The sequence below is a fragment of the Engystomops pustulosus genome, chromosome 3 (assembly GCF_040894005.1).
Source record: "Engystomops pustulosus chromosome 3, aEngPut4.maternal, whole genome shotgun sequence".
NCBI classification, from domain to species: Eukaryota; Metazoa; Chordata; class Amphibia; order Anura; family Leptodactylidae; genus Engystomops; species Engystomops pustulosus.
Genome location: NC_092413.1, coordinates 235850405 through 235873396, shown reverse-complemented (window position 1 = coordinate 235873396; position 22992 = coordinate 235850405). Strand labels below are relative to the sequence as shown.

Sequence of the window (22992 nt, the reverse complement as noted above, 5' to 3'; positions counted from 1 at the left end):
GAGGAGGAGGGTGTCAGCACTGTAGTGATATAGATGTATAATATACAGGAGGAGGAGGAGGTGTCAGCGCTGTAGTGATATAGATGTATAATATACAGGAGGAGGAGGAGGTGTCAGCACTGTAGTGATATAGATGTATAATATACAGGAGGAGGAGGTGTCAGCACTGTAGTGATATAGATGTATAATATACAGGAGGAGGAGGTGTCAGCACTGTAGTGATATAGATGTATAATATACAGGAGGAGGAGGTGTCAGCACTGTAGTGATATAGATGTATAATATACAGGAGGAGGAGGTGTCAGCACTGTAGTGATATAGATGTATAATATACAGGAGGAGGAGGAGGTGTCAGCACTGTAGTGATATAGATGTATAATATACAGGAGGAGGAGGAGGTGTCAGCACTGTAGTGATATAGATGTATAATATACAGGAGGAGGAGGAGGTGTCAGCGCTGTAGTGATATAGATGTATAATATACAGGAGGAGGAGGAGGTGTCAGCACTGTAGTGATATAGATGTATAATATACAGGAGGAGGAGGTGTCAGCACTGTAGTGATATAGATGTATAATATACAGGAGGAGGTGTCAGCACTGTAGTGATATAGATGTATAATATACAGGAGGAGGAGGTGTCAGCGCTGTAGTGATATAGATGTATAATATACAGGAGGAGGAGGAGGTGTCAGCACTGTAGTGATATAGATGTATAATATACAGGGGGAGGAGGTGTCAGCACTGTAGTGATATAGATGTATAATATACAGGAGGAGGGGGAGGTGTCAGCACTGTAGTGATATAGATGTATAATATACAGGAGGAGGAGGAGGTGTCAGCGCTGTAGTGATATAGATGTATAATATACAGGAGGAGGAGGAGGTGTCAGCACTGTAGTGATATAGATGTATAATATACAGGAGGAGGAGGAGGTGTCAGCACTGTAGTGATATAGATGTATAATATACAGGAGGAGGGGGTGGTGTCAGCACTGTAGTGATATAGATGTATAATATACAGGAGGAGGAGGTGTCAGCACTGTAGTGATATAGATGTATAATATACAGGAGGAGGAGGTGTCAGCGCTGTAGTGATATAGATGTATAATATACAGGAGGAGGAGGTGTCAGCGCTGTAGTGATATAGATGTATAATATACAGGAGGAGGAGGAGGTGTCAGCACTGTAGTGATATAGATGTATAATATACAGGAGGAGGGGGAGGTGTCAGCACTGTAGTGATATAGATGTATAATATACAGGAGGGGGAGGAGGTGTCAGCGCTGTAGTGATATAGATGTATAATATACAGGAGGAGGAGGTGGTGTCAGCGCTGTAGTGATATAGATGTATAATATACAGGAGGAGGAGGTGGTGTCAGCGCTGTAGTGATATAGATGTATAATATACAGGAGGAGGAGGTGTCAGCACTGTAGTGATATAGATGTATAATATACAGGAGGAGGAGGTGGTGTCAGCACTGTAGTGATATAGATGTATAATATACAGGAGGAGGAGGAGGTGTCAGCACTGTAGTGATATAGATGTATAATATACAGGAGGAGGAGGAGGTGTCAGCACTGTAGTGATATAGATGTATAATATACAGGAGGAGGAGGTGGTGTCAGCGCTGTAGTGATATAGATGTATAATATACAGGAGGAGGAGGTGGTGTCAGCACTGTAGTGATATAGATGTATAATATACAGGAGGAGGAGGAGGTGTCAGCACTGTAGTGATATAGATGTATAATATACAGGAGGAGGGGTGTCAGCGCTGTAGTGATATAGATGTATAATATACAGGAGGAGGAGGTGTCAGCACTGTAGTGATATAGATGTATAATATACAGGAGGAGGAGGTGTCAGCACTGTAGTGATATAGATGTATAATATACAGGAGGAGGAGGAGGTGTCAGCACTGTAGTGATATAGATGTATAATATACAGGAGGAGGAGGAGGTGTCAGCGCTGTAGTGATATAGATGTATAATATACAGGAGGAGGAGGAGGTGTCAGCGCTGTAGTGATATAGATGTATAATATACAGGAGGAGGAGGAGGTGTCAGCACTGTAGTGATATAGATGTATAATATACAGGAGGAGGAGGAGGTGTCAGCGCTGTAGTGATATAGATGTATAATATACAGGAGGAGGAGGAGGTGTCAGCACTGTAGTGATATAGATGTATAATATACAGGAGGAGGAGGAGGTGTCAGCACTGTAGTGATATAGATGTATAATATACAGGAGGAGGAGGTGTCAGCACTGTAGTGATATAGATGTATAATATACAGGAGGAGGAGGTGTCAGCACTGTAGTGATATAGATGTATAATATACAGGAGGAGGAGGTGTCAGCACTGTAGTGATATAGATGTATAATATACAGGAGGAGGAGGTGTCAGCACTGTAGTGATATAGATGTATAATATACAGGAGGAGGAGGAGGTGTCAGCACTGTAGTGATATAGATGTATAATATACAGGAGGAGGAGGAGGTGTCAGCACTGTAGTGATATAGATGTATAATATACAGGAGGAGGAGGAGGTGTCAGCACTGTAGTGATATAGATGTATAATATACAGGGGGAGGAGGTGTCAGCACTGTAGTGATATAGATGTATAATAACAGGAGGAGGGGAGGTGTCGCACTGTAGTGATACTAGATGTATAATATACAGGAGGAGGAGGAGGTGTCAGCGCTGTAGTGATATAGATGTATATATATACAGGAGGAGGAGGAGGTGTCAGCACTGTAGTGATATAGATGTATAATATACAGGAGGAGGAGAGGTGTCAGCACTGTAGTGATATAGATGTATAATAACAGGAGGAGGGAGGAGGTGTCAGCACTGTAGTGATATAGATGTATAATATACAAGGAGGAGGAGGTGTCAGCACTGTAGTGATATAGATGTATAATATACAGGAGGAGGAGGTGTCAGCGCTGTAGTGATATAGATGTATAATATACAGGAGGGGGAGGAGGTGTCAGCAGCTGTAGTGATATAGATGTATAATATACAGGAGGAGGAGGAGGTGTCAGCACTGTAGTGATATAGATGTATAATATACAGGAGGAGGAGGTGTCAGCACTGTAGTGATATAGATGTATAATATACAGGAGGAGGAGGTGTCAGCACTGTAGTGATATAGATGTATAATATACAGGAGGAGGAGGAGGTGTCAGCACTGTAGTGATATAGATGTATAATATACAGGAGGAGGAGGAGGTGTCAGCACTGTAGTGATATAGATGTATAATATACAGGAGGAGGAGGTGTCAGCGCTGTAGTGATATAGATGTATAATATACAGGAGGAGGAGGTGTCAGCACTGTAGTGATATAGATGTATAATATACAGGAGGAGGGGGAGGTGTCAGCACTGTAGTGATATAGATGTATAATATACAGGAGGGGGAGGAGGTGTCAGCGCTGTAGTGATATAGATGTATAATATACAGGAGGAGGAGGTGGTGTCAGCGCTGTAGTGATATAGATGTATAATATACAGGAGGAGGAGGTGGTGTCAGCGCTGTAGTGATATAGATGTATAATATACAGGAGGAGGAGGTGTCAGCACTGTAGTGATATAGATGTATAATATACAGGAGGAGGAGGTGGTGTCAGCACTGTAGTGATATAGATGTATAATATACAGGAGGAGGAGGAGGTGTCAGCACTGTAGTGATATAGATGTATAATATACAGGAGGAGGGAGGAGGTGTCAGCGCTGTAGTGATATAGATGTATAATATACAGGAGGAGGAGGAGGTGTCAGCACTGTAGTGATATAGATGTATAATATACAGGAGGAGGAGGTGTCAGCACTGTAGTGATATAGATGTATAATATACAGGAGGAGGAGGAGGTGTCAGCGCTGTAGTGATATAGATGTATAATATACAGGAGGAGGAGGAGGTGTCAGCACTGTAGTGATATAGATGTATAATATACAGGAGAGGAGGAGGTGTCAGCACTGTAGTGATATAGATGTATAATATACAGGAGGAGGAGGAGGTGTCAGCACTGTAGTGATATAGATGTATAATATACAGGAGGAGGAGGAGGAGGTGTCAGCACTGTAGTGATATAGATGTATAATATACAGGAGGAGGAGGAGGTGTCAGCACTGTAGTGATATAGATGTATAATATACAGGAGGAGGAGGAGGTGTCAGCACTGTAGTGATATAGATGTATAATATACAGGAGGAGGAGGTGTCAGCACTGTAGTGATATAGATGTATAATATACAGGAGGAGGAGGTGTCAGCGCTGTAGTGATATAGATGTATAATATACAGGAGGAGGAGGTGTCAGCGCTGTAGTGATATAGATGTATAATATACAGGAGGAGGAGGTGTCAGCACTGTAGTGATATAGATGTATAATATACAGGAGGAGGAGGTGTCAGCACTGTAGTGATATAGATGTATAATATACAGGAGGAGGAGGAGGTGTCAGCACTGTAGTGATATAGATGTATAATATACAGGAGGAGGAGGAGGTGTCAGCACTGTAGTGATATAGATGTATAATATACAGGAGGAGGAGGAGGAGGTGTCAGCGCTGTAGTGATATAGATGTATAATATACAGGAGGAGGAGAGGTGTCAGCACTGTAGTGATATAGATGTATAATATACAGGAGGAGGAGGAGGTGTCAGCGCTGTAGTGATATAGATGTATAATATACAGGAGGAGGAGGAGGTGTCAGCACTGTAGTGATATAGATGTATAATATACAGGAGGAGGAGGTGTCAGCACTGTAGTGATATAGATGTATAATATACAGGAGGAGGAGGAGGTGTCAGCACTGTAGTGATATAGATGTATAATATACAGGAGGAGGAGGAGGTGTCAGCGCTGTAGTGATATAGATGTATAATATACAGGAGGAGGAGGAGGTGTCAGCACTGTAGTGATATAGATGTATAATATACAGGAGGAGGAGGAGGTGTCAGCGCTGTAGTGATATAGATGTATAATATACAGGAGGAGGAGGTGTCAGCACTGTAGTGATATAGATGTATAATATACAGGAGGAGGAGGTGTCAGCGCTGTAGTGATATAGATGTATAATATACAGGAGGAGGAGGTGTCAGCACTGTAGTGATATAGATGTATAATATACAGGAGGAGGAGGTGTCAGCACTGTAGTGATATAGATGTATAATATACAGGAGGAGGAGGTGTCAGCACTGTAGTGATATAGATGTATAATATACAGGAGGAGGAGGAGGAGGTGTCAGCACTGTAGTGATATAGATGTATAATATACAGGAGGAGGAGGAGGAGGAGGTGTCAGCACTGTAGTGATATAGATGTATAATATACAGGAGGAGGAGGAGGTGTCAGCACTGTAGTGATATAGATGTATAATATACAGGAGGAGGAGGAGGTGTCAGCACTGTAGTGATATAGATGTATAATATACAGGAGGAGGAGGTGTCAGCACTGTAGTGATATAGATGTATAATATACAGGAGGAGGAGGTGTCAGCACTGTAGTGATATAGATGTATAATATACAGGAGGAGGAGGTGTCAGCACTGTAGTGATATAGATGTATAATATACAGGAGGAGGAGGAGGTGTCAGCACTGTAGTGATATAGATGTATAATATACAGGAGGAGGAGGAGGTGTCAGCACTGTAGTGATATAGATGTATAATATACAGGAGGAGGAGGTGTCAGCACTGTAGTGATATAGATGTATAATATACAGGAGGAGGAGGAGGTGTCAGCGCTGTAGTGATATAGATGTATAATATACAGGAGGAGGAGGAGGTGTCAGCACTGTAGTGATATAGATGTATAATATACAGGAGGAGGAGGAGGTGTCAGCACTGTAGTGATATAGATGTATAATATACAGGAGGAGGAGGAGGTGTCAGCGCTGTAGTGATATAGATGTATAATATACAGGAGGAGGAGGAGGTGTCAGCGCTGTAGTGATATAGATGTATAATATACAGGAGGAGGAGGAGGAGGTGTCAGCACTGTAGTGATATAGATGTATAATATACAGGAGGAGGAGTGTCAGCACTGTAGTGATATAGATGTATAATATACAGGAGGAGGAGGAGGTGTCAGCGCTGTAGTGATATAGATGTATAATATACAGGAGGAGGAGGAGGAGGTGTCAGCACTGTAGTGATATAGATGTATAATATACAGGAGGAGGAGGAGGTGTCAGCGCTGTAGTGATATAGATGTATAATATACAGGAGGAGGAGGTGTCAGCACTGTAGTGATATAGATGTATAATATACAGGAGGAGGAGGTGTCAGCGCTGTAGTGATATAGATGTATAATATACAGGAGGAGGAGGTGTCAGCACTGTAGTGATATAGATGTATAATATACAGGAGGAGGAGGAGGTGTCAGCGCTGTAGTGATATAGATGTATAATATACAGGAGGAGGAGGAGGTGTCAGCGCTGTAGTGATATAGATGTATAATATACAGGAGGAGGAGGAGGAGGTGTCAGCACTGTAGTGATATAGATGTATAATATACAGGAGGAGGAGGAGGAGGAGGTGTCAGCACTGTAGTGATATAGATGTATAATATACAGGAGGAGGAGGAGGTGTCAGCGCTGTAGTGATATAGATGTATAATATACAGGAGGAGGAGGAGGTGTCAGCACTGTAGTGATATAGATGTATAATATACAGGAGGGGGAGGAGGTGTCAGCACTGTAGTGATATAGATGTATAATATACAGGAGGAGGAGGTGTCAGCACTGTAGTGATATAGATGTATAATATACAGGAGGAGGAGGTGTCAGCACTGTAGTGATATAGATGTATAATATACAGGAGGAGGAGGTGTCAGCACTGTAGTGATATAGATGTATAATATACAGGAGGAGGAGGAGGTGTCAGTACTGTAGTGATATAGATGTATAATATACAGGAGGAGGAGGAGGTGTCAGCGCTGTAGTGATATAGATGTATAATATACAGGAGGAGGAGGTGTCAGCACTGTAGTGATATAGATGTATAATATACAGGAGGAGGAGGTGTCAGCGCTGTAGTGATATAGATGTATAATATACAGGAGGAGGAGGAGGAGGTGTCAGCACTGTAGTGATATAGATGTATAATATACAGGAGGAGGAGGTGTCAGCACTGTAGTGATATAGATGTATAATATACAGGAGGAGGAGGTGTCAGCGCTGTAGTGATATAGATGTATAATATACAGGAGGAGGAGGTGTCAGCACTGTAGTGATATAGATGTATAATATACAGGAGGAGAGGAGGTGTCAGCGCTGTAGTGATATAGATGTATAAATATACAGGAGGAGGAGGAGGAGGTGTCAGCACTGTAGTGATATAGATGTATAATATACAGGAGGAGGAGGTGTCAGCGCTGTAGTGATATAGATGTATAATATACAGGAGGAGGAGGAGGTGTCAGCGCTGTAGTGATATAGATGTATAATATACAGGAGGAGGAGGTGTCAGCACTGTAGTGATATAGATGTATAATATACAGGAGGAGGAGGTGTCAGCACTGTAGTGATATAGATGTATAATATACAGGAGGAGGAGGAGGTGTCAGCGCTGTAGTGATATAGATGTATAATATACAGGAGGAGGAGGTGTCAGCACTGTAGTGATATAGATGTATAATATACAGGAGGAGGAGGAGGTATCAGCACTGTAGTGATATAGATGTATAATATACAGGAGGAGGAGGAGGTGTCAGAGCTGTAGTGATATAGATGTATAATATACAGGAGGAGGAGGTGTCAGAGCTGTAGTGATATAGATGTATAATATACAGGAGGAGGAGGTGTCAGCACTGTAGTGATATAGATGTATAATATACAGGAGGAGGAGGAGGTGTCAGCGCTGTAGTGATATAGATGTATAATATACAGGAGGAGGAGGAGGAGGTGTCAGCGCTGTAGTGATATAGATGTATAATATACAGGAGGAGGAGGTGTCAGCACTGTAGTGATATAGATGTATAATATACAGGAGGAGGAGGAGGTGTCAGCGCTGTAGTGATATAGATGTATAATATACAGGAGGAGGAGGAGGTGTCAGCGCTGTAGTGATATAGATGTGTAATATACAGGAGGAGGAGGAGGAGGTGTCAGCGCTGTAGTGATATAGATGTGTAATATACAGGAGGAGGAGGAGGAGGTGTCAGCGCTGTAGTGATATAGATGTATAATATACAGGAGGAGGAGGTGTCAGCACTGTAGTGATATAGATGTATAATATACAGGAGGAGGAGGAGGTGTCAGCGCTGTAGTGATATAGATGTATAATATACAGGAGGAGGAGGTGTCAGCACTGTAGTGATATAGATGTATAATATACAGGAGGAGGAGAGGTGTCAGCACTGTAGTGATATAGATGTATAATATACAGGAGGAGGAGGAGGTGTCAGCACTGTAGTGATATAGATGTATAATATACAGGAGGAGGAGGAGGTGTCAGCGCTGTAGTGATATAGATGTATATATACAGGAGGAGGAGGAGGTGTCAGCGCTGTAGTGATATAGATGTATAATATACAGGAGGAGGTGTATATAGTATATACGTGCAGTAGTGACGTATCTCACCCGGTTGGCCGCTCTCCTCCATGCTTCCTCTGCTCCCGGTAGTTCCTGTCAGGGAGGTCAATGCTGCACCACGTGACCGGAGGACGCCATGTCACTTTCTGGCAGGGCCGAGGTGCAGCCAATGAGGCGCAGCGGCCGCCATGTTGGATGAGGGTAAGTAGAAGGCGGGAAGGCCGCTCTATCACGTGATGACAAGACGTTACCTGTATAAAGCTGATGGAGCTGAGCTCCTCCCTCCGTCACGTGTAATAACAGAATCACGTGAGGAGCTGGCGGTACCGCGCCGTGTGAATGAGGCTCTCGTCTTCACCTCTCAAGCCCTTTTCACCAACGCTTGTTTAAAGCTAAGTGACCGGGATCAATAACTGGTTATAACCCTGAAAGCTTTATCACTTCCCGGGGCCGTGAGGTTGTACTTCACCTTCATGTTAGATGTAAAATTCTAGTGATGTTTTTTTCATTACAAAACAGAAAACGTATGAAAATTAAGGAAAAGTTTGTTAGGTATTTTTATGCAGGGCCCCAACAGCCCTCTTGACTTTTGTAAGGTGAGTCCTAATTAACCCTTTCATGATTGAACATAGAGACCAAGACATGTCAATCTCTTAGTCAAGATCTTCCTCCTTTTAATAATGAAAATGCATAATATATATCAGACAGAAGAGTCATCAGAGAGGCGTGAATAGTATACTGCAAAGCTATTGGACATCAGAGGGGCGTGAATAGTATACTGCAAAGCTATTGGACATCAGAGGGGTGTGAATAGTACACTGCAAAGCTATTGGTCATCAGAGAGGCGAGAATAGTACACTGCAAAGCTATTGGTCATCAGAGAGGCGAGAATAGTATACTGCAAAGCTATTGGTCATCAGAGAGGTGTGAATAGTACACTGCAAAGCTATTGGTCATCAGAGGGGTGTGAATAGTATACTGCAAAGCTATTGGTCATCAGAGGGGTGTGAATAGTATACTGCAAAGCTATTGGACAGAGGGGTGTGAATAGTATACTGCAAAGCTATTGGACATCAGAGGGGTGTGAATAGTACACTGCAAAGCTATTGGTCATCAGCACATTCTGGGAAAAGAAAGTGAAGTAATTGTGCTCAGTTCTCAGAGACCTTGTACACAGATATTGTTTATACTAATGCTGAGAAGGAGATGATAAGTGGCTCCAGAATCCTAATATCATGCAGCATCGAGGACAGACTGGCTTCTCATTACATGTCACAGGGTATTAGCTGACAGGCAGCAAACAGGTTACATAAAATGAAGTTTGAATCATGACATTAACTTGACAATGGTCAGGGAACATGGCCGCTGTATCTAAGATGGCGGACAGTAGTCAAGATGGCGTCCAAAACCAGTGCCACCTCCTTAACAAGTTTTTTAAAAAATTCTTCATTTTTAATGTTTGGGATGTTCTGCTCGCCAGAGGAAATCTCCCGTATAATCCGGATTAGTCACATTCCCGGGATGTCGGATGATATTTGTGCGCTCAGGTTTCCCGGATGTTACGAGGCGCAGAATTATCCGTGATTTTTCTCATTTTCCTTAAAATCTCAAAACCTCTCATTTTGAGGAAAACTCGGCAGTGACAGAGGCCTAAATGATAGTAACGCCCCACCCACAACAGCCACGCCCCACCCACAACAGCCACACCCCACCCACAACAGCCACACCCCACCCACAACACCCCACCCACAACAGCCACGCCCCACCCACAACAGCCACGCCCCAGCCACAACAGCCACGCCCCAGCCACAACAGCCACGCCCCAGCCACAACAGCCACGCCCCAGCCACAACAGCCACGCCCCAGCCACAACAGCCACGCCCCAGCCACAACAGCCACACCCCAGCCACAACAGCCACACCCCAGCCACAACAGCCACACCCCACCCATTACCGCCGTGGGTCTCCGTTATATACGGCATCTGCAGATTCCATGTAATGAATGTCACGTATAGGAGGATTGCCGGATATGGTAGAAATGACCAGACACCCTGCAGGGTCTAAGAAATAGTAAAAAATCTCCTGAGAACTACAAAAGTCAAACATGTTGGGTCTCGCCACATCCCAGAATATAACGTGGCTTATTCCGGGCAGTGAACCGCATAACTGGAAATAGCGCCCAATGTCCGGAACGAGTGACCCAAGTATGAAACGTTATTACACATCAGTACACGTGACCCAGGCGCCGGAGGGAACGCCAGAATACAACGCAAGGTTTATTATCAATGTAATCACAGATCCACGAAAAGTCAGAGATCCAGCATTCAGCCGTCTCCTCGCAGAAACCGTGTGAAGGGAACCTGTCAGCACAAGCATCAGCATCATCTTACCCCTGGGTTATCGCCCCGTTTGGGTGTTACCCGCCGTCCTCCCGGGGCTCATGTGCAATCAGTGTCCTGTTGGCTATAAAAAGGATCCCACAACCAATCACAGACGAGGGTCACCATGTGCGCTCCATAGTGTAATGCGGCTGTAATGACACCTGTGTAGCTCCACCCCTAATCTCGCCAGAGCCACGCCCAGGACAGGACACATGACCGGGGCAAACACATGACCTAGTCACATGATGCACACCAAATGCAAACACGTGACCTGGAGGGTTGCCATGGACACGGGATGCGCCGCTGTGAGCGCAGGTCCTGGATGAGAGGGCCACATGTGTGTAACGAGGTTTGCTGCGCAGGTGCATGTGCGGCTACAGAAGTGATTGTGATAACGAATGATTGGAGATGGCGTCTCATGTGGATGCCACCCTTTACCTGCTGGATTGTCGGTCCTCGGACTATTGTGGTCTGCAATCAGCTTCTCCGTTTTTTGACGACCGATTGTCGTCTCTGATACTTTTCCTCCCTGTGCACCGGACCCTCCATCCATGGACTTTTATGGTTTGGATCCTCCATTTGTACTTCGATTGGATCTTGTGTTGTTGTATCAGTAGGTTCATATATCTGGGCCATCTGGATAGAATTGTCCGGGACCACATTCTGGACTCGTTTGTTCTCCATAAGTGTTCTGCGTGTTTTTTCTTTATGCATTTTTGATTATTCATTATATAATATGCTGTGTACTGAAATCCCCCCCCCCCTTTCCTCCACCACAGGAGCATGCACCCCTCCTTTCCTCCACCACAGGAGCATGCACCCCTCCTTTCCTCCACCACAGGAGCATGCACCCCTCCTTTCCTCCACCACGGGAGCGTGCACCCCTCCTTTCCTCCACCACGGGAGCATGCACCCCTCCTTTCCTCCACCACAGGAGCATACACCCCTCCTTTCCTCCACCACAGGAGCATGCACCCCTCCTTTCCTCCACCACAGGAGCATGCACCCCTCCTTTCCTCCACCACGGGAGCATGCACCCCTCCTTTCCTCCACCACGGGAGCGTGCACCCCTCCTTTCCTCCACCACGGGAGCATGCACCCCTCCTTTCCTCCATCATAGGAGCATGCACCCCTCCTTTCCTCCATCATAGGAGCATGCACCCCTCCTTTCCTCCACCACAGGAGCATGCACCCCTCCTTTCCTCCACCACAGGAGCATGCACCCCTCCTTTCCTCCACCACGGGAGCATGCACCCCTCCTTTCCTCCACCACGGGAGCATGCACCCCTCCTTTCCTCCACCACGGGAGCATGCACTCTCCTTTCCTCCACCACGGGAGCATGCACCCCTCCTTTCCTCCACCACAGGAGCATGCACTCTCCTTTCCTCCACCACAGGAGCATGCACTCCCCCTTTCCTCCACCACAGGAGCATGCACCCCTCCATTCCTCCATCATAGGAGCATGCACCCCTCCTTTCCTCCATCATAGGAGCATGCACCCCTCCTTTCCTCCATCATAGGAGCATGCACTCTCCTTTCCTCCACCACAGGAGCATGCACCCCTCCTTTCCTCCATCATAGGAGCATGCACCCCTCCTTTCCTCCATCATAGGAGCATGCACTCTCCTTTCCTCCACCACATGAGCATACACCCCTCCTTTCCTCCACCACAGGATCATGCACCCCTCCTTTCCTCCACCACAGGATCATGCACCCCTCCTTTCCTCCACCACAGGAGCATGCACCCCTCCTTTCCTCCACCACAGGAGCATGCACCCCTCCTTTCGTCCACCACGGGAGCATGCACCCCTCCTTCCCTCCACCACAGGAGCATGCACTCTCCTTTCCTCCACCACAGGAGCATGCACTCCCCCTTTCCTCCACCACAGGAGCATGCACCCCTCCTTTCCTCCATCATAGGAGCATGCACCCCTCCTTTCCTCCATCATAGGAGCATGCACCCCTCCTTTCCTCCATCATAGGAGCATGCACTCTCCTTTCCTCCACCACAGGAGGATACACCCCTCCTTTCCTCCATCATAGGAGCATGCACTCTCCTTTCCTCCACCACATGAGCATACACCCCTCCTTTCCTCCACCACAGGAGCATGCACCCCTCCTTTCCTCCACCACAGGAGCATGCACCCCTCCTTTCGTCCACCACGGGAGCATGCACCCCTCCTTTCCTCCACCACAGGAGCATGCACTCTCCTTTCCTCCACCACAGGAGCATGCACCCCTCCTTTCCTCCACCACAGGAGCATGCACCCCTCCTTTCCTCCACCACAGGAGCATGCACCCCTCCCTTTCCTCCACCAATGCACCCCTCCTTTCCTCCACCACAGGAGCATGCACCCCTCCTTTCCTCCACCACAGGAGCATGCACCCCTCCTTTCCTCCACCACAGGAGCATGCACCCCTCCTTTCCTCCACCACAGGAGCCTGCACCCCTCCTTTCCTCCACCACAGGAGCATGCACCCCTCCCTTTCCTCCACCAATGCACCCCTCCTTTCCTCCACCACAGGAGCATGCACCCCTCCTTTCCTCCACCACAGGAGCATGCACCCCTCCCTTTCCTCCACCACAGGAAAATGCACCCCTCCTTTCCTCCATCATAGTAGCATGCACTCTCCTTTCCTCCACCACAGGAGCATGCACCCTCCTTTCCTCCACCACGGGAGCATGCACCCCCCCTTTCCTCCACCACGGGAGCATGCACCCCTCCTTTCCTCCATCATAGGAGCATGCACTCTCCTTTCCTCCACCACATGAGCATACACCCCTCCTTTCCTCCACCACAGGAGCATGCACCCCTCCTTTCCTCCACCACAGGAGCATGCACCCACTACAATTTGCATATCGGTGTGGGCTGGGAGTAGATGATGCATTAATTAATCTGTTACATAGAGTATGTGCTCATCTAGAATCCCCCAAAACAGAGGTACGTTTGACTTTTTTTGACTTCAGCAGTGCATTTAACACGATTATTCCAGCATTGCTAGAATCTAAGCTTCAGGTTATGCAGATTGAACCGATCATGATTAAATGGTTGATGGCTTATCTGCGCTGCAGACCACAGAGGGTTAGGTTGGGTGACACATGGTCTGATGAGGTGGTGTGTAGTACGGGGGCCCCCCAGGGTACTGTCTTAGCTCCCTTCTTGTTTATTTTGTACACCTCTGATTTTAGGAAAAATGATCCGGCCTGTTTTCTTCAGAAATACTCGGATGATTCAGTAATGGTGGGCTGTATCACAGAGGGGGACGACAGTGACTACCGAGAATCAGTGAATACATTTACAGAATGGTGTAGCTCAAATGGTCTCGTGTTAAACGTGAATAAGACGAAAGAATTGGTTATAGATTTTTCGAGGAAAAGGGGTGTTATGCCGAAACCGCTCACTATAGCAGGGACAGAAGTGGAGCAGGTTGGGAGCTATAAATACTTGGGCGTAATCATTGATAATAAATTAAGCTGGCATGAGCATATTGACAAGGTCTCTAGACGCGCTAATAGTAATCTATTCTTTTTACGCAGACTAAGGGCATTTGACATCCCAAGGACTATGATGGTCGGTTTTTATAATACGGTTATGGTCAGTGCATTTGCATTTGCCCTAGTGGCTTGGGGCAACTGTATTTCTAGTAGGGATTGTCAAAAGATGGATAAAATAATTAAGAAAGCCTCCTCGATAGTAGGTCTGCAATTTGACAGATGGGAGGAACTTGTACAGTGCGGGATATTAAGGAAATTGGAAAAAATTAGAAATAATAGTGCCCATCCAATGTATGGCGTGCTGCAAGCACAGCTTAGTGGTTTCAGCTCCCGTTTTATTCTCTTGCGTTGCAGGTCGGAGAGATTTAAAAAGACGTTTATACCGGCCGCTCTCGAGCTATCAAATAACTCAATTAGGGGTAAAATAGGAATGTTTTAAAAGTGCGCCTACTGGAAATAGGTATTATTTTGCTATTTTTATAATCTATTTACGTAACTATGTATTGCATAGTCGGTGGAATCTATTTATATCTATGTGTATTAGTGTTTTTATTCTGTTTTATGATATATGTGTTCCTATGTGACCATGTTTTTATGTGAGTATATATATGTGATGTCTTGTCAATTTTATGTACTGCGGAGGTGACACTTTAAGTTCCCGTTTGGGATAATAAAGTATTATTATTATTATTATTATTATTCCTCCACCACAAGAGCATGCACCTCTCCTTTCCTCCACCACAGGAGTGTGCACCCCACCTTTCCTCCATCACGGGAGCATGCACCCCTCCTTTCCTCCATCACAGGAGCATGCACCCTCCTTTCCTCCACCACAGGAGCATGCACTCTCCTTTCCTCCACCACAAGAGCATGCACCCCTCCTTTCCTCCATCATAGGAGCATGCACCCCTCCTTTCCTCCATCATAGGAGCATGCATTCCTCCTTTCCTCCATCATAGGAGCATGCACTCTCCTTTCCTCCATCATAGGAGCATGCACTCTCCTTTCCTCCACCACAGGAGCATACACCCCTCCTTTCCTCCACCACAGGAGCATGCACCCCTCCTTTCCTCCACCACAGGAGCATGCACCCCTCCTTTCCTCCACCACAGGAGCATGCACCCCTCCTTTCCTCCACCACAGGAGCATGCACCCCTCCCTTTCCTCCACCACAGGAGCATGCACCCCTCCTTTCCTCCACCACAGGAGCATGCACCCCTCCTTTCCTCCACCACAGGAGCATGCACTCTCCTTTCCTTCACCACAGGAGCATGCACTCCCCCTTTCCTCCACCACAGGAGCATGCACCCCTCCTTTCCTCCATCATAGGAGCATGCACCCCTTCTTTCCTCCATCATAGGAGCATGCACCCCTCCTTTCCTCCATCATAGGAGCATGCACTCTCCTTTCCTCCACCACAGGAGCATACACCCCTCCTTTCCTCCATCATAGGAGCATGCACTCTCCTTTCCTCCACCACATGAGCATACACCCCTCCTTTCCTCCACCACAGGATCATGCACCCCTCCTTTCCTCCATCATAGGAGCATGCACCCCTCCTTTCCTCCACCACAGGAGCATGCACCCCTCCTTTCCTCCACCACAGGAGAATGCACCCCTCCTTTCCTCAACCACAGGAGCATGCACCCCTCCTTTCCTCCACCACAGGAAAATGCACCCCTCCTTTCCTCCATCATAGGAGCATGCACTCTCCTTTCCTCCACCACAGGAGCATGCACCCTCCTTTCCTCCACCACGGGAGCATGCACCCCTCCTTTCCTCCATCATAGGAGCATGCACTCTCCTTTCCTCCACCACAAGAGCATGCACCTCTCCTTTCCTCCACCACAGGAGTGTGCACCCCACCTTTTCTCCACCACGGGAGCATGCACCCCTCCTTTCCTCCATCACAGGAGCATGCACCCCTCCTTTCCTCCACCACAGGAGCATGCACTCTCCTTTCCTCCACCACAAGAGCATGCACCTCTCCTTTCCTCCACAGGAGCATGCACCCCTCCTTTCCTCCATCATAGGAGCATGCACCCCTCCTTTCCTCCATCATAGGAGCATGCATTCCTCCTTTCCTCCATCATAGCAGCATGCACTCTCCTTTCCTCCACCACAGGAGCATACACCCCTCCTTTCCTCCACCACAGGAGCATGCACCCCTCCTTTCCTCCACCACAGGAGCATGCACCCCTCCTTTCCTCCACCACAGGAGCATGCACCCCTCCTTTCCTCCACCACAGGAGCATGCACCCCTCCTTTCCTCCACCACAGGAGCATGCACCCCTCCCTTTCCTCCACCACAGGAGCATGCACCCCTCCTTTTGTCCACCACGGGAGCATGCACTCTCCTTTCCTCCACCACAGGAGCATGCACCCCTCCTTTCCTCCACCACGGGAGCATGCACTCCCCCTTTCCTCCACCACAGGAGCATGCACTCCCCCTTTCCTCCACCACAAGAGCATGCACCTCTCCTTTCCTCCACCACAGGAGCGTGCACCCCTCCTTTTCTCCACCACGGGAGCATGCACCCCTCCTTTCCTCCATCATAGGAGCATGCACCCCTCCTTTCCTCCACCACAGGAGCATGCACTCTCCTTTCCTCCACCACAAGAGCATGCACTTCTCCTTTCCTCCACAGGAGCATGCACCCCTCCTTTCCTCCATCATAGGAGCATGCACCCCTCTTTTCCTCCATCATAGGAACATGCACCGCTCCTTTCCTCCATCATAGGAGCATGCACTCTCCTTTCCTCCACCACAGGAGCATACACTCTCCTTTCCTCCACCACAAGAGCATGCACCTCTCCTTTCCTCCACAGGAGCATGCACCCCTCCTTTCCTCCATCATAGGAGCATGCATTCCTCCTGTCCTCCATCATAGGAGCATGCACCCCTCCTTTCCTTCATCATAGGAGCATGCACTCTCCTTTCCTCCACCACAAGAGCATGCACCTCTCCTTTCCTCCACCACAGGAGCGTGCACCCCTCCTTTTCTCCACCACGGGAGCATGCACCCCTCCTTTCCTCCATCATAGGAGCATGCACCCCTCCTTTCCTCCACCACAGGAGCATGCACCCCCCCTTTCCTCCACCACGGGAGCATGCACCCCTCCTTTCCTCCATCATAGGAGCATGCACTCTCCTTTCCTCCATCACAAGAGCATGCACCTCTCCTTTCCTCCACCACAGGAGTGTGCACCCCACCTTTTCTCCACCACGGGAGCATGCACCCCTCCTTTCCTCCATCACAGGAGCATGCACCCCTCCTTTCCTCCACCACAGGAGCATGCACTCTCCTTTCCTCCACCACAAGAGCATGCACCTCTCCTTTCCTCCACAGGAGCATGCACCCCTCCTTTCCTCCATCATAGGAGCATGCACCCCTCCTTTCCTCCATCATAGGAGCATGCATTCCTCCTTTCCTCCATCATAGCAGCATGCACTCTCCTTTCCTCCACCACAGGAGCATACACCCCTCCTTTCCTCCACCACAGGAGCATGCACCCCTCCTTTCCTCCACCACAGGAGCATGCACCCCTCCTTTCCTCCACCACAGGAGCATGCACCCCTCCTTTCCTCCACCACAGGAGCATGCACCTCTCCCTTTCCTCCACCACAGGAGCATGCACCCCTCCTTTTGTCCACCACGGGAGCATGCACTCTCCTTTCCTCCACCACAGGAGCATGCACCCCTCCTTTCCTCCACCATGGGAGCATGCACTCTCCTTTCCTCCACCACAGGAGCATGCACTCCCCCTTTCCTCCACCACAGGAGCATGCACTCCCCCTTTCCTCCACCACGGGAGCATGCACCCCTCCTTTCCTCCACCACAGGAGCATGCACTCTCCTTTCCTCCACCACAGGAGCATGCACTCCCCCTTTCCTCCACCACGGGAGCATGCACCCCTCCTTTCCTTCATCATAGGAGCATGCACTCTCCTTTCCTCCACCACAAGAGCATGCACCCCTCCTTTCCTCCACCACAGGAGCATGCACCCCTCCTTTTCTCCACCACGGGAGCATGCACCCCTCCTTTCCTCTATCATAGGAGCATGCACCCCTCCTTTCCTCCACCACAGGAGCATGCACTCTCCTTTCCTCCACCACAAGAGCATGCACCTCTCCTTTCCTCCACAGGAGCATGCACCCCTCCTTTCCTCCATCATAGCAGCATGCACCCCTCTTTTCCTCCATCATAGGAACATGCACCGCTCCTTTCCTCCATCATAGGAGCATGCACTCTCCTTTCCTCCACCACAGGAGCATACACTCTCCTTTCCTCCACCACAAGAGCATACACTCTCCTTTCCTCCACCACAAGAGCATGCACCCCTCCTTTCCTCCATCATAGGAGCATGCATTCCTCCTGTCCTCCATCATAGGAGCATGCACCCCTCCTTTCCTTCATCATAGGAGCATGCACTCTCCTTTCCTCCACCACAAGAGCATGCACCTCTCCTTTCCTCCACCACAGGAGCGTGCACCCCTCCTTTTCTCCACCACGGGAGCATGCACCCCTCCTTTCCTCCATCATAGGAGCATGCACCCCTCCTTTCCTCCACCACAGGAGCATGCACTCTCCTTTCCTCCACCACAAGAGCATGCACCTCTCCTTTCCTCCACAGGAGCATGCACCCCTCCTTTCCTCCATCATAGGAGCATGCACCCCTCCTTTCCTCCATCATAGGAGCATGCACCCCTCCTTTCCTCCATCATAGGAGCATGCACCCCTCCTTTCCTCCATCATAGGAGCATGCACTCTCCGTTCCTCCACCACAGGAGCATACACCCCTCCTTTCCTCCACCACAGGAGCATGCACCCCTCCTTTCCTCCACCACAGGAGCATGCACCCCTCCTTTCCTCCATCATAGGAGCATGCACCCCTCCTTTCCTCCATCATAGGAGCATGCACTTTCCTTTCCTCCACCACAGGAGCATACACCCCTCCTTTCCTCCACCACAGGAGCATGCACCCCTCCTTTCCTCCACCACAGGAGCATGCACCCCTCCTTTCCTCCACCACAGGAGCATGCACCCCCCCTTTCCTTCACCACAGGAGCATGCACCCCTCCTTTCCTCCATCATAGGAGAATGCACTCTCCTTTCCTCCACCACAGGAGCATGCACCCCTCCTTTCCTCCACCACAGGAGCATGCACCCTCCTTTCCTCCATCATAGGAGCATGCACTCTCCTTTCCTCCACCACAGGAGCATACACCCCTCCTTTCCTCCACCACAGGAGCATGCACCCCTCCTTTCCTCCACCACAGGAGCATGCACCCCTCCTTTCCTCCACCACAGGAGCATGCACCCTCCTCTCCTCCACCACAGGAGCATACACCCCTCCTTTCCTCCACCACAGGAGCATGCACCCCTCCTTTCCTCCGTCATAGGAGCATGTACTCTCCTTTCCTCCATCATAGGAGCATGCCCTCTCCTTTCCTCCATCATAGGAGCATGCACTCTCCTTTCCTCCATCATAGGAGCATGCACCCCTCCTTTCCTCCATAGGAGCATGCACCCCTCCTTTCCTCCATCATAGGAGCATGCACCCCTCCTTTCCTCCACCACAGGAGCATGCACTCTCCTTTCCTCCATCATAGGAGCATGCACCCCTCCTTTCCTCCACAGGAGCATGCACCCCTCCTTTCCTCCATCATAGGAGCATGCACTCTCCTTTCCTCCACCACAGGGGCATGCACCCTTCATTTCCTCCACCACGGGAGCATGGCCCCCCCCCTTTCCTCCACCACAGGAGCATGCACCCCTCCTTTCCTCCACCACAGGAGCATGCACCTCTCCTTTCCTCCATCATAGGAGCATACACCCCTCCTTTCCTCCACCACAGGAGCATGCACTCTCCTTTCCTCCACCACAGGAGCATGCACTCTCCTTTCCTCCATCATAGGAGCATGCACCCCTCCTTTCCTCCACCACAGGAGCATGCACCCCTCCTTTCCTCCACCACAGGAGCATGCACCCCTCCTTTCCTCCACCACAGGAGCATGCACCCCTCCTTTCCTCCACCACAGGAGCATGCACCCCTCCTTTCCTCCACCACAGGAGCATGCACCCCTCCTTTCCTCCACCACAGGAGCATGCACCCCTCCTTTCCTCCACCACAGGAGCATGCACCCCTCCTTTCCTCCACCACAGGAGCATGCACCCCTCCTTTCCTCCACCACAGGAGCATGCACCCCTCCTTTCCTCCACCACTGGGTGGTGGCGCTATCTATACTCTTTTAATCTACTTTAAGAATTGGGGTTCTATATATTTTTTTGAGATTACGTGGTGTGACATGTACAACTATCATAGCTTTGTTCTTAGCTACATCTTTGTTGCGCTTTATGTCACTAGGGTCGTTGTTTGCCGCGTTTCCATGGTGATTCATCTTAAGGCTTGGTACAGCCCCAAATTGTACCTTATCTAATAATAAATTAGTGTTTTACTTACACATATTCCGTGGTCACCAGTTGTGGACTCGCGTAAATGACGCCCATTTTTATTTTGCTTTTTTTATTAATTATTTTTGGTGCTTTGTATCACAGTAACGACCAGGATCTTTCTAGATAAACTGCCTCTGGCGTCCGTATTTTAGGATATTCGTCATATTCATTTATATTGTGTCATAATAATAAATATTATGTTTTGTCTTTGATTATATTTTTGGCGTAATTATTTATGTGGCAATTTCTCCTCTTTTCTGTTGGCCGCCCATATACAAATTAACAGATGATTTATTTTAATTTAATTTTTTTTTTTTTTCTTTTTTTTGGGCACCCATGCGCCTAGCTCTTTAAATGGCGCACTTACCACTTTATTCCTTAAAGGGAACCTGTCACCGGACACTGTTTTTACGTTCTCCCTCGTGCCCACAGCCAATCCCAAGCATATCCAAAACCAGTTTTCATTAGATTCCTGGCTTATTTCTTTCAAGTAATAACTTTAATAAAACTTTACCGGGCTCCCGGCCTAGTCGCCCCCTGGGCGTGGTCATCGTTTCTCAAAGTAAGTGCCCCTCCACAAACTGCTCGTCCTCCTCGATTTTGAATTAAAAAACCTCCTCCCACCTCCCTCCGCTACACAGCTTCATGTCTACGCCTCCCTCCGCTACACAGCTTCATGTCTCCGCCTCCCTTCGCTACACAGCTTCATGTCTCCGCCTCCCTCCGCTACACAGCTTCATGTCTCCGCCTCCCTCCGCTACACAGCTTCATGTCTCCGCCTCCCTCCGCTACACAGCTTCATGTCTCCGCCTCCCTCCGCTACACAGCTTCATGTCTCCGCCTCCCTCCGCTACACAGCTTCATGTCTCCGCCTTCCTCCGCTACACAGCTTCATGTCTCCGCCTCCCTCCGCTACACAGCTTCATGTCTCCGCCTCCCTCCGCTGCACAGCTTCATGTCTCCGCCTTCCTCCGCTACACTGCTTCATGTCTCCGCCTCCCTCCGCTATACAGCTTCATGTCTCCGCCTCCCTCCGCTACACAGCTTCATGTCTCCGCCTTCCTCTGCTACACTGCTTCATGTCTCCGCCTTCCTCTGCTACACTGCTTCATGTCTCCGCCTTCCTCTGCTACACTGCTTCATGTCTCCGCCTCTCTCCGCTACACAGCTTCATGTCTCCGCCTCCCTCCGCTACACAGTTTCATGTCTCCGCCTCCCTCCGCTACACTGCTTCATGTCTCCACCTCCCTCCGCTACACAGCTTCATGTCTCCGCCTCCCTTCGCTACACAGCTTCATGTCTCCGCCTCCCTCCGCTACACTGCTTCATGTCTCCGCCTCCCTCCGCTACACAGCTTCATGTCTCCGCCTTCCTCCGCTACACAGCTTCATGTCTCCGCCTCCCTCCGCTACACAGCTTCATGTCTCCGCCTTCCTCCGTTACATAGCTTCATGTCTCCGCCTCCCTCCGCTACACAGCTTCATGTCTCCGCCTCCCTCCGCTACACAGCTTCATGTCTCCGCCTCCCTCCGCTACACAGCTTCATGTCTCCGCCTTCCTCCGCTACACAGCTTCATGTCTCCGCCTCCCTCCGCTACACAGCTTCATGTCTCCGCCTTCCTCCTCTACACAGCTTCATGTCTCCGCCTCCCTCCACTACACAGCTTCATGTCTCCGCCTCCCTCCGCTACACTGCTTCATGTCTCCGCCTCCCTTCGCTACACTGCTTCATGTCTCCGCCTCCCTCCGCTACACTGCTTCATGTCTCCGCCTCCCTCCACCACACAGCTTCATGTCTCCGCCTCCCTCCGCTGCACAGCTTCATGTCTCCGCCTCCAGGATCAGCACAGTGTTGGATGTTGGATACGAAAACTCAATGAAAACTGGTATTGGATATGCTTGGGATTGACTGTGGACACGTGGGAGAACTTAAAAACAGTGTTTTGGTGACAGGTTCCCTTTAAGGAAGCAGGGGACCCAGACTATTACTGAATAGAGGAAAAGACAAACATGGATGGAAGGGGAGATAATAGAGAAAAGACACTGTCACGGTTACACCCACGATCCTTGGTTGATTGATTGTGCACCCCTGCCTGCTGCCGCGGTCCCCGCTCCC

At 49.0% G+C, this 22992-nt stretch overlaps 2 protein-coding genes across 3 annotated transcripts in view; one reads left to right on the top strand and one right to left on the bottom strand.

The window, feature by feature from the left end:
• Nucleotides 1-8767, bottom strand: part of EIF2B4 (eukaryotic translation initiation factor 2B subunit delta) — a 49286-nt gene extending 40519 nt beyond the window's left edge. For both annotated transcript variants that reach the window (XM_072144082.1, XM_072144083.1), the window contains exon 1: nucleotides 8589-8767. In XM_072144082.1, the coding sequence (XP_072000183.1) occupies nucleotides 8589-8610 (22 nt within the window). In that variant the 5' untranslated portion in view covers nucleotides 8611-8767. The remainder of the gene's footprint in view (nucleotides 1-8588) is intronic.
• Nucleotides 8768-8892: 125 nt separating this feature from the next.
• The window catches only part of LOC140122834 (antigen WC1.1-like), a 30239-nt gene continuing 16139 nt past the window's right edge, over nucleotides 8893-22992 (top strand). The window contains exon 1 of the mRNA XM_072144081.1: nucleotides 8893-9136. The gene's annotated coding sequence lies outside the window, so the exon portion shown is untranslated. The remainder of the gene's footprint in view (nucleotides 9137-22992) is intronic.